Below are 15956 nucleotides of genomic sequence, written 5' to 3' on the forward strand. Positions count from 1 at the left end.
TGTTATATTTTCACCCGAAAGAATAATTTAAATTTGAGTAGCATGGGTAAAGTTACTGGGTCCCCCTTTAAAAAAACAAAACAAAACAAGACAAAACAACAACAAAACAAGTACACGTGCCATGTACTGAGTAGATCGTGAACATGCGAATGCATCCCTCCATCTGAGCCCAAAATGCGCGCGCTCAGAGTGGATTTCAGCCACTGGCAATCCAGATTCAGTGTATTTACTTTTTAGAAATGAGAAATAAGAAGAAATGGACGGTTCCTGTGACACAGCAGATATTTTATTCAAAGCTGGGGTTAGTGATCGGTTTGGTTTTACAGTTATTCCTGTTCAAGTACTGAAATTAGCTGCTGAAATAACTACATTTCTGTGCAATAAGATTGTCGACAGTATAACACGAACTCTCTGTGATTCTAGCGCGGCCGGCTGACCATAGCGCAGTGCATGTTGTGTGTGGTGCGTGAATTGAGAGTACATGTACGTACATTGTATCTAGGGCAGCACAGTACACAGGGTGTATTCATTAGTGTATGTAGGGGTGTACCGCTGTAGCAGATACGTAGGTATCTATCGCAAATTTAAAAGAGGTTTACAGATAACCTTTAAACCTATTTGCGCCCATCGTCTGTCACTGGCAACATTGGTCGCTGCCATCGGATTAAAAGGCTACAACAGTTACAGTATAAGCTGCAGTTTACAACCCCTAGGTCCATCCGCAGGTCGTAGCTGAGCTGCAGCAGAACACCCAGCAACCACCCAGACAAATCGACTCCTGCTGCTTCAGCTCCATCATGTCAATCATGGAAAAGTGGCCAACAACCATTGTGCTGTACATAATCGTTGCATGCATCTGCAATTACGCCTCCCCGGCGTCGGCAAGCACTTGGACCGAAAACACGTGTGACAATCATTCTAATGAGTTGGACGTGCAGTACAGGATCCAAGGTACTTCTTGCACCGCAAAATCATCGACATCTTGTATCGGAGACGTAAACTTTTCGCCGGGTGATTTTCTTCCGCTTTCTCTCTTTCAAAATAAAAGAGGCGGAGGACATGCTGTTCCTCCAGGTGTTAAATTTTGTCATGCCAAAGAGGTAAGGATAAGCATTAAGATTATGTGATACTAACATTAAACTTCTTAGACCCTTCCCGCGGCACTCCAGAGTCCAGTTGAAATTACAAAACTAACAGTTAGGGCTGTAGGCCTATTACTTTATATGAGTGATTAATATGTAACCCAAATGGCAAATCACTGGACACTGGTTATTCCACAGTCAGTTGAGTATTAGTCTAACCTAATTAAGTGAGATGGATATTTCTACTAGTACAACGCAGAAGGTCATGTAAAATCTTCTCCTCTTGTCCGTCGTATGGGGCTCTATATGAAAAGGTTACAGCTCGTTATTCCGCAGGTTCGTTTCCGAAGGCTCGTTATTCCGAAGGCTCTTCAGTCCGAAGATTCGTTATTCCGAAGGTTCGTTATTCCGAATTTCATTTTCGGATTAATAAATCTTTGGAAAAACGGACCTTGGGAATAACGCCACAGTTAATGTTCGGATTAACGAATTACATCGTATTGTATAGGTATAGGGAATTTGTGTGTTTCGGATTAACGAACCTTCGGAATAACGAACCTTCGGAATAGCGAACCTTTGGAATAACGAACAGCACCCCAAAAGACAGAGACCTTCCTGGATGTAAACAATCTAGGGTTTAGACCTCGAGATTTTGTAGTACATGTAGTACATTATTTTGTATGCTGCTTGAAGTTGTATTGCAGGCGACTCGCGCTCCGCCGACAGGCGCCACCCAGCTAATTTGGACGTTTTCTGAACGTTCTTGAAACGTTCCAAGCCCGGGCACAAGTTCATAATTTGGACGTTTTGTCAAAACGTTTTCAGAACGTCTTTTTGTGGAAGGTTTTTGACGTATTCATAACGTTTCGAATGGACGTTATAAAAACGTTTTTTAAACGTTTAAAAACCAATAAAAAAACTTTTCGGAATTTTTAAGGACCTGCAGAAAACCTTTTGGACGTTATAAACGTCAGTAAAACCTTTTGGACGTTATAGACGTCAGTAAAACCTTTTAAGAATATTCAAAACGTTCTTTCGACGTCCAGAAAAGCTTTGAAAACCGTCTAAAACGTTCAAAAAACGTTTTAAGAACGTCTAAAAGGTCTCGACCCGTTCCAGAACGTTTAGAGATCCTCTCATATCCGTCTAGAACGTCCAGAAAACCTTTTAAGAACGTCTAATGTTTATTTTTTATTGGGTATTTAAAAGAAATTCTAGTTATGAGATTATACAGGCACGATCTGGGATTAATGTACCCTATCCTAATCTTATGTAGTCCTATCCTTACCTCTTCCTATTGTCCTACCACCCATCATACTACATCCTATTCCCAATTAATGAATCTGTATCACATTCTTTTATAAAATGTATATACCAGCAAAATGCTGAGATGCATGAAGACATGGTTACTATAATTAGATCACACACACCTTAATTAGGCATATTAACATTATGAAAATACCTCTTCATAACACATTTTGAAATTGTGAATAACTGAACAATAACGTAGGTAAGTTTATTTTCAACACAAAGTTTGAACGCAGCATAAATTTTTAGATTTCAATGTCTTATCTATTTCCACTAGTTTTTATATCTTATATTTTCTTATTTGAATATTCATAAATAGGCATGAATATTCCTCATAAAGAAACCAATGACGAACACGTAGCGGACCAAATAAAAACGTTTTTTAAACGTTCATTAAAGACGAAGTCGACGTAGCAGACCTAATAAAAACGTTTTGTGGACGTTTATAAAGGACGAAGACGTAGCAGACATAATTAAAACGTTTTGTAACGTCCATTGACGTTTTTAAAACGTTTTCCAAAAAACCTGTGCTTTGCGGTAAATGCTAAGTCCCAACTTTGACGTTGTATGTATACGTTTTGAAAACGTCCATTTTATACGAAGACGTACGGAACCTAAAAAAAAAAAAAAAAAGAAAACCGTTTAGGAAACGTCGTGAAAAACGTTATGTTTTTGCTGGGCAAAGATGGGACATTTTTGCCGACATCCGCTCCGGTGACATTGCTCCATGGACGATTGCTCCGCTGTCATTTCCCAATACAGTGTGCTCTGAAGAAACAAATACATGTAGGTCTACGACATTTGCTATTCAACAATATCAAAGGGATCGTACAGTTTTGGTTGGGACCTATGATAACTTCAGGTTTCTAACATTTTTTGTTTTGGTGAGATAATGAGAAACCTCATTTATGAAAAATGAAAGATCCTGTAATTCCAAGAGGAATTCAAAATTTATTTTATGAAAATTGGTTCTGAAATGGCCGAGATATACCCAAGACAGAGCGATCTGAGTAAAAGTTGGGACCCACCTTTTATTACGAGGGCTTTGTTTTACTTTGTTTTCTGATGTCTCAGCAATTCCGAAACCGGTTTCCATCAAATAAAATTTGAATTCCTCTTAGAATGGTATGCTCTGTACTATTTCAGAAGTATTTTCTTGGTATCTCGCAAAAAGTTAAAAGCCCAATCCTCACCTCAACCAATACTACACGTTGTATACCATCCCTTTAAATGTTGTTCAGTTGAATTCTTAAGTGCTTTTGATATCAGTGGTTCCTTTCAGTTTCCATGTGAAACTAATGTTCTTGCGACATTTAAGAAAATTATTCTGCAGAATGTTCTGTTTCCTTCTTGAATCGATTCTTTAAAAAAAAAAAAAAAAAAATGTGTAAAGCCCTTATACAGTAGATGGAATTGGAGTACCGGTACAGTTGATTCAGTATTGCATGTCCGAAAACGCTGTAATAGATAGTCGGTGGCTTAAGTATTATTTCAGGTCATTCAAAGTATTAAAAAAAAAAATGATGAGGAATTTTATGGTCTTCCAGTTGTTAGTCGGTAAATGTTTAATATCCTCCAATGTTAGCTTCAATGTCATGAGATGGCTACCGTAATTTAATTGCCGTAAGCAATTGACTTTTCTCAAAGCAAATTTATGAATCAGCGGGGTTTGTTCCGCAACTGTTTCAAAATTTGCTACAACTCAACTTTGCAAAGGTTAAATTCCCATGATTCCATAATCCATTGTAGCCCTACAATTTGTAGCTTGCAGACATATCGTCGCTGTTCCTATAGTTCTACATGCCGTAGACTTTTAAAGAGAGTTTATGAATGAGTCATGTTTCTCGTTAAGGGTTTTAAAAATTCTGTTTGGATCTCGAGGAATGCGTATAATCTAGTGATGCATTCTTTTGTTCAAAATGTTACCCTCCCGTCTAAAGAAGTCTGACACATCGTCTTCCGTGAAATTATTACATGTCCTGATACGTTACTTAGTGTTCACTATTGCGTACTACAGTTTGTATAGGGGCAATTCCGTAAAATAGTAAACCTCAACGTCAAAATTTCAAAATCGTCAAATCACTGCAAGTAAGATACCATATCAAGCGTCATAGATTATATTTTCATGGACTTTTGTTGATTTCAATTTGTTACGTGTATTTTAAGAATTATGGGTATTGAAGTCAGAGGCTAATTTTCCTCTCATTTTTAGTAAAAAAAATAACCAAAATATACTTTTGATTTATCTCTTGAAGAATTTAAAACTACACAACTTTTATATCTTGCCAATAAGATTGAAAGGTACACTTTTAAATTATAAATCAAAGAAAACCCCAAGTCTTTTTGTTTTTTAGTAACAATTTTCCCAGGTTCGACCACTTTGCTGATGTACGTCCGACACCGTGAACATACATTTTCTAATATTCACATTAATCTGAAGCGAGATAAAACATATCACTTAGGATGCAAAGTAAGTTTGTCATAGGCAATGTAACCAACATCAAAGGTCACTTGTATGCTTTGTCAAAACTGAGATATCATGGTGTTGGACATACACTTTGAATGTACGTCCGACACTGTGTACGTCCGACACCATGTTGTCACTCCAGTAACTCCTACAATTTCAATTTTATCAGACATGGCACAGCTAAGTTTACACCTTTCTTCATTATAGAGTATTCTGCAAATGAATTCATTGTAAAATCAAAGCAAATAATCGCACTATACATATTTTATGAGGAATTTTTGAACAGTCAAGTTATAAAAGAGATTTGGAGCATGCAGTTCAATACAGTCACAGCATGCCTGGCAACAAGGGTCTGTGTCACTAAAAATAGATCAAGCTGAACTAGGTACTTTGCTTTTTTAAATTGTAGTACCCCAATTAAGGGTACCAGTATTCAACAGAAAGTAGAATTCAGCACCTGATTAGCAGAAAAGCTTGAACTGCTGAAGATTTTTTTTTTCTGTATAAACAATCTTTAAAATATTTTACACAAAAATTTTTACTGCATGGCTAGCCCCTTGAATCAGGAGGTGAGCGAAAATTTAGTCTCACTTCCCTGCTTGAATCCAGCATTTTGTATTTGAAAGTTATTGATTGCATCGCTCTGTTCTTCAAAGGACAAGTTCACCTCCATGCATGGGCATTAGTGAAAGTTTGAGGAAAATTGGACAATCCGTTCAAAATGTATGGATTTTTGAAGTTTCTATGCAGTCACTGCTGGATGAGAAGACTACTTTATGATGTCACATGCATAGAAGGATATAAAGAAAATACAAAGAGAATTCACAAAATTTATTTTTTTTTATCAGTACACATTCTCCCAACCTGTCAGTGCTGATGAATGTGAAGGGGATGGTATAGTTTTGGTTGACATTGGGGATTCAGATTTCAACTTTTTGTGAGATAATTAGAAACCACTTACAATGTATGAAATATTAAAGAGCATATAATAATTCTAAGAGAAATTCAAAGTTTTTTGATGAAAATTGTTGTTTTTTTTTAATGGCTTAGATATCAAAAAACCAAGAAAAGCACATTAGTCAGACTAATAAAAGGTGGGACCATGCACCTTTTACTATCAAAAGGACATTTTTGTTTTTGGATATCTCTGCCATTTCAAAGCCAATTTCCATCAAAGAAACTTAAATTCTTCGTAGAATTGAATGCTATTTAATATTTCATTAAAGGTTTCTCGTTATCTCACAAAAAAGTTGGAAACCTGAACCTCATCTCAACGAAAACTAAGTGTATATCATCGCTTCAAGCGTAATATTATTCCCTCTTCCTTCTTTTTAATAGAGAGACAAGTCAAGCGCTCTTTGTTATTATGCGAGAAAGATGAAAACATGTTCAATTTTCTTCATATTTTCTTGTTTAACACATCATAAACTGTAGTGGTCTTCCCATCCAGCAGTAGCAGTACTGAAACTTCAAAAATTCCTAACTTTTCAATAGATTGTCCGATTTTCCTCAAACTTTCACTGAAGTGTTCTATTGATATTGCCACATTTTCTCAATTCACATGAAGGTGAACTTGCCTTTTGATAGTGCCGAACCTAACTGGTGCCCTAGAAACACAGACTGACAAAGTAGGTTAGTAAGTTGTATTGTTAAACTTTCTTCTCTTGAAATTCAGCACATGTGTACATGAATGTTGCTGGTTAGGAAAGAAAGGGGCATGATCCACTAAGTACGGTGTATATCATAATATATATATATATATTTTTCTTCAGAATTGGTGGAAAGAAAAGCATGTGTGCAATGTGTTAAAGATTGACACTCTTTTTTTTATATTTAATTACTGTAGAATCTGGGTACATGTGCATGCAATATGCCATATGGGGTATTAAAAGCAGCCTTGTTCAAATCATTCTTCATAATCTGTGTAAGTCACATGTAACCTTAAGTACTATACAAATTGTAGGTGTAATGCAATAATTGCATATTTTGGAAATTCTTTTAGCTTTACTATGCTTAAATTTGAACAAATATTGAGGCGTTATTCATTTACTGTTGGTCAAAAATATAACATTTGAAATCTTATGCGTACATAATGATGTACCTATCTACACACACTTAAGTGATATGGTTACAATTCAAATAAACTGAGTTTTATCAATCGCTGGAATGATAGGGAAGTGTTTGTTAATCTCTCCTACAGCTGTATAGGCAGCTACAATTTGTGTAAAACTACTAAAATTGCAACATTACATTGATCATGCAGTGTCTCTCAAAATACATTGGAGAGTATTACATTGCAACTTGTTGAATTTACATTTTATAGCATCCAGTATATAATATAAAACATTTTCTGAAGCATGGATTTAAGTAGAATTTATCTGTTCATGGAGTTTATGATTTAGGATCTTTACAAGGGCTGTACAATATGTATAGTACATTATGTACATAGTAGGCCTATTAAGTTCAGTTACATTGATCACAAATAACTAATAGTTTAATTGTTGTAATTTGGCATTTAAAACACAAAGGCCACATGTTTTATTTTGAATGTTGAGCTGTGATTTTTTTTTCAAAGATTTTGAAGTTGGCTTGATATCAAATTAGACTGATCTCTTGTTCTATTATGTTTTGACCATTGTTAATCTTTGATAATGCAAAGAAATTTTCAAAATTGTGGATTTTTCAAACTTTTTTTTTGGTAATTTACATCAATGTGCATTTGGAAAAAGAAGTAAGAATCAAAAAATGAAAGAGTTCATCATTGCTTGTGAAAGAATTCAATTTGTTATGAGTACAAATGCTTTTGATACAAGGCAAATTTGACCATTTTTTCTTCAAAATAAGAAATTACAATCTGGTGTTGGACGTACGTTTCTGATTTTCTCAATTTTGTGCACTGGTTGAAATGAAGATAGTAAATTCCAGTGAATGTTCAATATATATGTCTGCATGGAGTATTACCTTATGTGTCTAAAATATGAATCATTACTTGAATATTCTTTGTACTTCTGAAAATAGGGAGTGCCGAAGCGGTGTCGGACGTACTCTCTGAAAATTTCACACGAGTACGTCCAACACCGTAAAATGTACGTCCGACACCGACATACTTTGATGATTTACACAACTTTTGGAACAGATTTATATATAATGCTGGTATATGTTATAAAGCTCAATCCTTCATGCAATCAAAACTAGTATCAGTTTTACTGTAAGCCCTCACACATCACAGACTTTTGAACACGAATCTTCAATGTTGAAAAAGTCATTTCGTGCGCGTACGTCCGACACCATGGTATTTTTAACACATAACTCCATAATGAAATGAGGTACCACCATAATAATAAGTGAGTTTGTAGTACTACCACCTTTACACATCTTGCACACTTAGAAACATAGATGCCCCCTTTGACAATAAAAATCCAGGCCTTCAAAGTGTCCGAAATGTACGTCCGACTTTACGGAACTGCCCATAGTATTTACTTCTTATTCTTCACTATGAACATATGTTGCTTCCCGCAGCACGAAGTTCTAGTTGGTGGCAACATAGAAATCTTTTGTTTCTGTTAATCATTTATGGGAAGGAAAAAAAAGTGTGGCAGGCGAGAAGGGAAATGGAAACAAAGAAACGCGTGTTCAGCAAGCCATCTCTATGATATGTGACACCGGCATCGGTAGTCATAACTACTGTCACTAATTACCTAATTTCGTCTTTTGCCAATCATCAGAACAGTATCACAATTATTCGAGCTAAACATAATTCAGCAAACAACACAGAAGAAGGCCTACTCGGTTACGAGACAAACACGTTATACAACAAATAGCAGAAAGATAAATAGCAAAAAATCTGTCTATTCTGTAGCAGAACGGGCGGATTATACCAATACGAAAATAAGCACAACACACTTCAAAGAACGTCTCTACATAGGAAAAAATGAAGCCGGATATAAAGTTAGAGAAATTATTCCAAAAGATCATGACATGCAGGCCTTGAGATATCATGGGCTAAATATTTTGTTGTATACAGTAGTTGGTCACAAAGCCAAGTCGGGCAAGCCCTATAAGCGAGGAGCCGTGTTTGGGGGTTCGCATAACATGTTGCGCGACCAGTGGTTGCCCTGACGGCTTGATTGAAAAGCCCCCCCCCCCCCCCCCACACACACACAAAGAAAAGAAAACCAACAATCAACTAACAAACAAGAACGAATACGAAAAGGGCCCCTCCTCCCCCCCCCCCCAAGAAAAAATAATGACGAACTATAAAATCCGAACAATGGATATTGTGGCATTATTCCGAAGATTCGATATTCTTATAAGGTTCGTTGTCCGATGTTGAAGTACAAGCTGTAAGGTTCGTAAATCCTAAAACTAATTCGAAGGTTCTCGTTAGTACGCATCTCTTTTTTTCGGATTTACAATAAAATTATTTTCGGGTAAACAAATTTCCAGATTAATGAACTTCTTTTTTTTTTTTTCATTTTCGTATTACAATAAATCTTCGGAATACCGAACCTTATTTATTTCAATATCGAACTAGCGAACCATAGATTCGGAATACACTGTACTGATTTTTCGGAGTGCCGCAAATGTTCGGATTAAGGAGCCTATTTCATTTTCGGATTAACGAACATCTAGTTACACAGAATTTGTGTGTTTCGAGAGTGTTTGCCCTGGCCACTTTGAGGAGAGAAGCCATGCATGGTGTATACTGACCAGTGCCACCTTGTCAGATTGAGATTTTCTGTGCGTGTATATAAGCATTAACCTTTCTGAGTACACTGTGTGGTTAGTCAGCCGCATTTTGGATAGATATTTATATTTAAAAATATATATATATTTGCTTGTTTTGGTCTTCGGGCATCCTTTTTGTCTCACGTCTCTGTTGAATTATAAAAAAAGCGTATGTGTTCCTCAGCACTTTGCAAGCCCCCAAACAGCTTTGTTGTTCCTTTACCCAAGTAAACATCAGTGTGTTTTAATATACTACACGTTGTAGTTGGTGCTTTTTGTCAATATACAGGCAACTCCCGTTATAAACCAGTCCTTGGGACCGGCAGTGTACTATGTTGATATCGAAATTTCTTTATCAAAAATAGCCGATCAAATGAAACATACGTGTATATACGCTGTAATCATTTTTGGGGGGCTTGAAATTTTACTTCCTAGTAACGAAGCTTCGGTATTACTATGTTCATTATGGCGGGAGTACATTGTACCTTCTTCATTAGATTCTTTTTCTTTTGGGTCTGTAATGCAAAAACAAACAAACGACTGCATAATGTTTGAAGAGGAACATCCGAGTAATAAGTAGTGTGCAAACAGTTTTTTGTTTTCTTTCCGTGATATCTAATTTTATGTTAGGATGCCTGGTATACTCTGATGATGATCGACATTGATGCGCCATCTGCCAGAAATCCAATCAATGCTCCGTGGCTCCATTGGCTCGTCGTCAACATCCTGGTCAGTTCATGCATGATTGTTCAGCTGGATCATTTCACAAATGCGATAGTCTAGCGCACAATTATTATAATAATACTGATTTTTCCTACTTTTTCTTCTCTCTCCCCTGCCATCCCCGGCTGGGGATGAGACGGGAGCCTGTCTCAATCCTGTATTAATTATTCTCCCTCTCTTTTAAAGGGAGAACCAGAAAAATATTGAGACAAAGGGAAGGCTGCTGCTTTATGTAATTGTTTGGAGTCAAAAGTTTCTTTTTTAATTGTGAAAGTTGGTGTACCTGTAGAGCGTTGGACAAAGATTTTCTTGAAAGCACGAGATTTTAAGGAGAGGTGAAGGCTAAGGCATTAGTAAGTTTTTTTATCGATTTGTCTCCCTATTGCAATACAAATGAAATTTGTAAGATCGCCGATTTACAATTTAACAAACTTGTCGGAAAAATAGCCTGATGGATAGCCTTGTGGTAGTGTCGCTGCTTGGAAAGCAGTGGATGACAGGTTCGATTCCCGCTAGTTCCTTTTTGCCGACATGTTTGTTAAATAAAATTGTAGATCAGCAGTTGCAATCTTACAAATTTGATTTAAACAGAGGAAGACACATTGAAGAAAACGCACACGTCAAAACTTTAGCTTTTACCTGTAATATTAATTTTCTGCTTTCACCAGAAATGGGAAGTAAGTGTTAACTGAGTATCTCACAAATTGCAGTGGTATTTCAAAGCCTTCATAGTTATACTGTACATTGTATTTGATTTTGTTGTTTCATTTTTGTTAGGGAGAGAACCTTATTCTTGGCGAAGCTGAAGGTGATACAAAGAAATGTGAGTAATTAATGTCTCGCCTGTGTACAGTCTCTCCAAAGCAGGAATGGAGATTGATTATGTAAAATTGTGACTACTGTATAGAGTATTAGTAGACCTCATTTGCATTTTACCGTGTAGGGCAAAAAAGTACGTCCCTTTAATGAGTTTGAAATTGCCTACAAATATTATGCGTTTCCATGAAAGATTATTGATTGCCTAAAAGGTGTTAGAGCATATCGTTGACACTCTGAAAGACACAGAAGGTATAATGATAGGATCCCTTTGCATGGCTGTTGCATGTGCTGGCATAGTGGTGTAACCCTATAGTCACAGTTTGAATACGGATTACGCGAGCGTGCACTCATGAGGTTCCAAATCCAAAGCATGAGATTTGCCAAAGCCATGCACAGGTTACACTGATTAGTGTATCCCTGTATAGGTGGTGTGGTCTAACCATGTGTTTATTTTAACAATCACTAGACCTGGTACATATTTTAATGCAAGTAGACATGAGTTGATCTGCCATTTCATTAGTTAAAGAAAATGTCATCCTGGAAATAAGTTTTCTTAAATACAGCAAAAAGAAACTTCGGCTTGCATAAAGCATTATGTAAAGAGGTTTAAATTTTTTCCGTGTTCTTGTCTTGGTGTTATGAATGAGCTTAAATGTTGTTGTTTTTGCAGTTTTTTCTTGCATTCCATGAATCAAGTGACCGTTTAATAATCCACTAAAAAGAGGAGTTTGTCATAGACTACTGCTTACGTCAAGATAAGCTCCTAATGTACTGTATGTTTAACGTCAGTCATGGATCGTATTTATATGCTTCTTACAGTATAACGTAAGCATCTGTTTGGTTGTTATACCCCCGCCAAACGAAGTTTGAAGGGGGTATATAGGAATCAGCGGACGGTCGGGCGGTCGGTCGGTCGGGCGGTCGGGCGGTCGGTCCGTTGCAAATCTTGCGTCGCGAACTACTTCCTCAGTTTTCAACCGATTCCCATAAAACTTGGCACAGATGTGTGCCTTGGGTTGTAGATGTGCAAGACGTATTTTTTGACAGTACCCAAAAGTACGTTGCCATGGTAACGGCATATTATGGGCAAAAATGGGTACAAATCTTGCGTCGCGAACTCCTCCCACAGTTTTTGATCAATTTTTATGAAATTAGGTACAGATGTTCATCTGAATATGTTAATGTGCAAGACACATATTTCCGCAGTGGCAAAAAGTGCGTTGCCATGGTAACGGCATGTTATTGGTAAAATATAGGGCAAAATGCTTCATGGCAAAACTGCTTCATCAGTGTTCTTCCAATTCTCATGGAATTCATATTGAATGTTTGTCTTAGGATATAGGTCAGCATGACACATTTCTTGACAGTGACAAAAAGTATGTTGCCATGGTAACAGCTCACATATTATGAGCCAAAATGATGGAAAATTTTGTGTTGCAAACTACTTCCTCAGTTTTTGCCCAATTTCCATGAAACTTGGTACAGATGTGTGCCTTTGGTTGTAGATGTGCAAGACGCATTTTTCGACAGTACCCGAAAGTACGTTGCCATGGTAATGGCATATTAATGGCAGAAGATCAAGGAAAGATCTTGCAGATTTAACTACTTCCTCAGTTTTTTGACCAAAGCTTATGAAATTTTGTTTTGACCAAAGCTTATGAAATGTTGTTTGGCGGGGGTATAACCAGTCGCTGTAGCGACATTTCTAGTTTTTTTTTTCTCACGCATTTTATAGTTTAATTATAGCCGCCTTATATAGTGATGTACACGTGTTATATGTATACAGGTACTAGTATACCTATGAGTATTGTTCGTGTGTAAATTGTATAGCCATGTCCATTTGACACTTATCAAAGGTGAAGATGTGAATTATTGTAGTGATAAGTTTCGTGCATTATTTTCCACAGTGTATGCCAACCCCACTCCACCAGCCAAGTCGGGATATCACCGCTACGAATTCCATTTGTTCCAACAAAGTGGATACTTGAACAACGTTGAAACCCCGTCGTCCCGAGCCAGATTTGATGTCAGGGGGTTTGAGAAGCGCTATGGGCTCCGTGAATTGCATGTCAAAAATTCCTTCGAAACAGAAAATGAAGGATAGGGTAAATTGTGACTAAGGCAGTGTAACGTTAGTTTCGTGACGCTCTCAAAGTGTTGATACTAGCCATGTTTGATACTTTACGCTGTTGCAATTTTGTTAATCTCCCATTGTTCTCGTAGCGTATTACATCGTTCGATCAAAATAATTCAGATCAGATACGGGGGGAGATACGGTTGTGATAATTCTAATCAAACACACACACGCCAAAAGATAATTATATATAATTGTGTGATTGTCGAAAAGATTAATGCTGGACATAGTGGACTGTGACCGGTAACGACTTGAGCCACTCTGTTTGTGTGATTAATCTAAAAAAAGAAGGCCAAATTGACTTAGTTTGGACCTGTACAGTTAAAATAAGATTTAGTGAACTAGTGGCAGAAGGTGAATGATTTCGATGCTAACATCAGCATATAAATAAACAAACATCACAGTGTTCTCTTGGCTGATGTTAATTTATATTGCATAGATTCTTGTTCTGAGTACCCATATCACTATTGTCTTACTAACACTGTTTGTCATGTTTGTATTTCCGTTCCCTCATAGGTGGCTTCAAAATGAGATTTGGATCATCGGTAAGATGTTCAGATACAGCCCTATACGTGTATAAAATGGTGATGATTGCTCATTGACAGAATAATTTTGGATGTTGAGACATAATTATTTTTAAACATTTGAAAACACAGGAATATTCCATGAGGCAGATGAATCTCCAGTATCAACGAGACAAGGTTTAGTGTCATAGGGTAATGGTCAATACTCAAACAAATGTTGGGCTCTAATGAAAATAAGTGTTTCTTGATTGATATGTGATATTCAAAATGTCCATGTCGAGAGCCATTATATTTTGCAAGTACACTGCACTGTTACAGTACCTATAAATAGGCCCTACTGCCACGTACATGTAATATGGATCGCCCCATGATTGAAACTTGCTCTGCCTCCCTCTGTGTTGGGTTTCCCCACCATGAAGATGACCTTTGCTTCTACGTTCAGTGCTGTGAAGCATGTATGCTGCTCTCAGTCAATATTTGTGTGTAGGGAAGTCACTTGTCTCTGTGTGTTTACATGTCTAGCTGGAGACGGCTTCCGTGAATTTCATCGTATATGGAGACTAATGTTTTCCACTCCCTTGCCATAGCTACATCTGATGATATGCTTATCTACGACATTCGTCAGTGGGACATCTTATGAGTCTTTGACTTTGTCACAAAAATGAAAGTAAATTTGATGTATAGAATTTGCAAATTAGTGGTAAAAATAATCTTAATGAAAAACTTGAATAAAAAGTTTTCATGGAGACTGTCCATGATTTTCCTGAGTTGTGAATTCTGTTGATTTGAGATTAATAGAAGGAATTTCTGTATCATAACCGTAACTTTTATTACAGCTAGGAAACATATTCATCCTACATGCCCAATTACCCGTACTTTGCTCATGGTACAGTATGTAGCAGACTTGTAAGAATCTTTATGGCATATAAATATGCACAAATTATTGTGGATACTTTCTTTCAAATCAGTATTCTGTAGTGCATTTTGCCAGATTTCTCTATTTCTTCATTCATGAGAGCTTCCTTGAGTACTACATCGCTGTATTGAGATTCCATGTAATATTGTCTCTTTAAATGCATACATTTGCTTCTTTTACATTCCACTTTGTAAAGTTACCTTTGTGCATTGAATGATTTAGTCATGAATCAATAGTGAACCAGCCATGTTGTCTTTGTGGGCTTCAAATTAATTATGTTAATGTACATGTATTTACGAAACAGAATATAAGCCAGTTATTTGATGTTTGTTTCAAAACTATACAGCTGTACAGGACAAATTATAATGTTATGTGGTGTATTCACAGAATAATTTCCGATTGCTTAACGTGGCATGACATTCATTACCTCCGCCAAGGGAGGAGGTTAAGTTTTCATTGATGTTGTTTTAGTGCATGGTCATGCAATGTAACTCTAAACTCGTAAACTGAGAACCAATGTTTGTTATATCGATGCATTTTATTTACTATACAAATACTCTGTCATGCACCACTCTCGACTACATGAATTCCAAATGCACAAGAAACCCATGAGTGTATGTATGTCGCTCTAGACTTCAGTTTCTGCAGTGATACAAGCCTGCAAATGGACAAATAATGCAGTACATGTATAGTGCGTTCAAGGTCCCTGTGCAATAATTTAGAATCAGAAGTTGATTTGTCAATAAAAAAACTTTTGTGTTCTGTTACTCTCTCAAGATATTCATTATACATGTACTTAATTTGTTCCTTGTAGACATGTGTTTGTGTTGAATCATTTCCTACCTGGCAAACACTTTTTAAGGAATTCATTGTGAATGAGTCTATATGAGTGTACCTGATGTCTACCAAATTGCATAGTTTATTATACATGTATCAAGTAATATGTGTTTTATCTGCCAAGGTGTTCAAATAAAATTTGACATTCATGCTTGTCAATCAAATGAAAGTGATGCCCAAGTGAAATATGTATGTTTGCAACTGGGCTAACTATCTAGGCTTGCATTTAATAGTGGATGTTTGTACATGTATTTATATGTGTGTGTGTGTGTGTGTGTGTGTGTGTGTGAGTCGAGTGATGTGTGTCCACATTTCTGACTTGAATATAGAATGAGCAAGACACTGTATTACTGTATTAACAACATAGACATTCAGAGCTAGAGGATGTAATCCAGCATGTAATGTGTGAGAAGAGCTA

At 36.7% G+C, this 15956-nt stretch overlaps 1 protein-coding gene across 1 annotated transcript; it reads left to right on the forward strand.

The window, feature by feature from the left end:
* Positions 1-974: 974 nt before the first annotated feature.
* Positions 975-15534, forward strand: LOC139722192 (phosphatidylethanolamine-binding protein 4-like). Its single transcript, XM_071633508.1, has 4 exons — positions 975-1100; positions 10216-10314; positions 11086-11131; positions 13035-15534. The coding sequence occupies exons 2-4, from the start codon at positions 10234-10236 to the stop codon at positions 13229-13231; spliced, it is 324 nt and encodes a 107-aa protein (XP_071489609.1). The 5' UTR covers positions 975-1100; positions 10216-10233; the 3' UTR covers positions 13232-15534.
* The last annotated feature ends 422 nt before the right edge of the window (positions 15535-15956 follow it).

This window comes from Diadema antillarum, unplaced genomic scaffold (assembly GCF_040938485.1).
Source record: "Diadema antillarum isolate AM-2024a unplaced genomic scaffold, OU_Dant_1.0 scf00000160, whole genome shotgun sequence".
NCBI classification, from domain to species: domain Eukaryota; kingdom Metazoa; phylum Echinodermata; class Echinoidea; order Diadematoida; family Diadematidae; genus Diadema; species Diadema antillarum.

What these genes read in the sequence shown, in the direction of transcription:
- LOC139722192 (XM_071633508.1), top strand. Translation starts at nt 10,234, where the DNA reads ATGATGATCGACATTGATGCGCCATCTGCCAGAAATCCAATCAATGCT. An exon ending in GGCTCGTCGTCAACATCCTG is followed by an intron (nt 10,315 to 11,085) that starts GTCAGTTCATGC and finishes CATTTTTGTTAG; the next exon opens with GGAGAGAACCTTATTCTTGG. An exon ending in TGAAGGTGATACAAAGAAAT is followed by an intron (nt 11,132 to 13,034) that starts GTGAGTAATTAA and finishes TATTTTCCACAG; the next exon opens with TGTATGCCAACCCCACTCCA.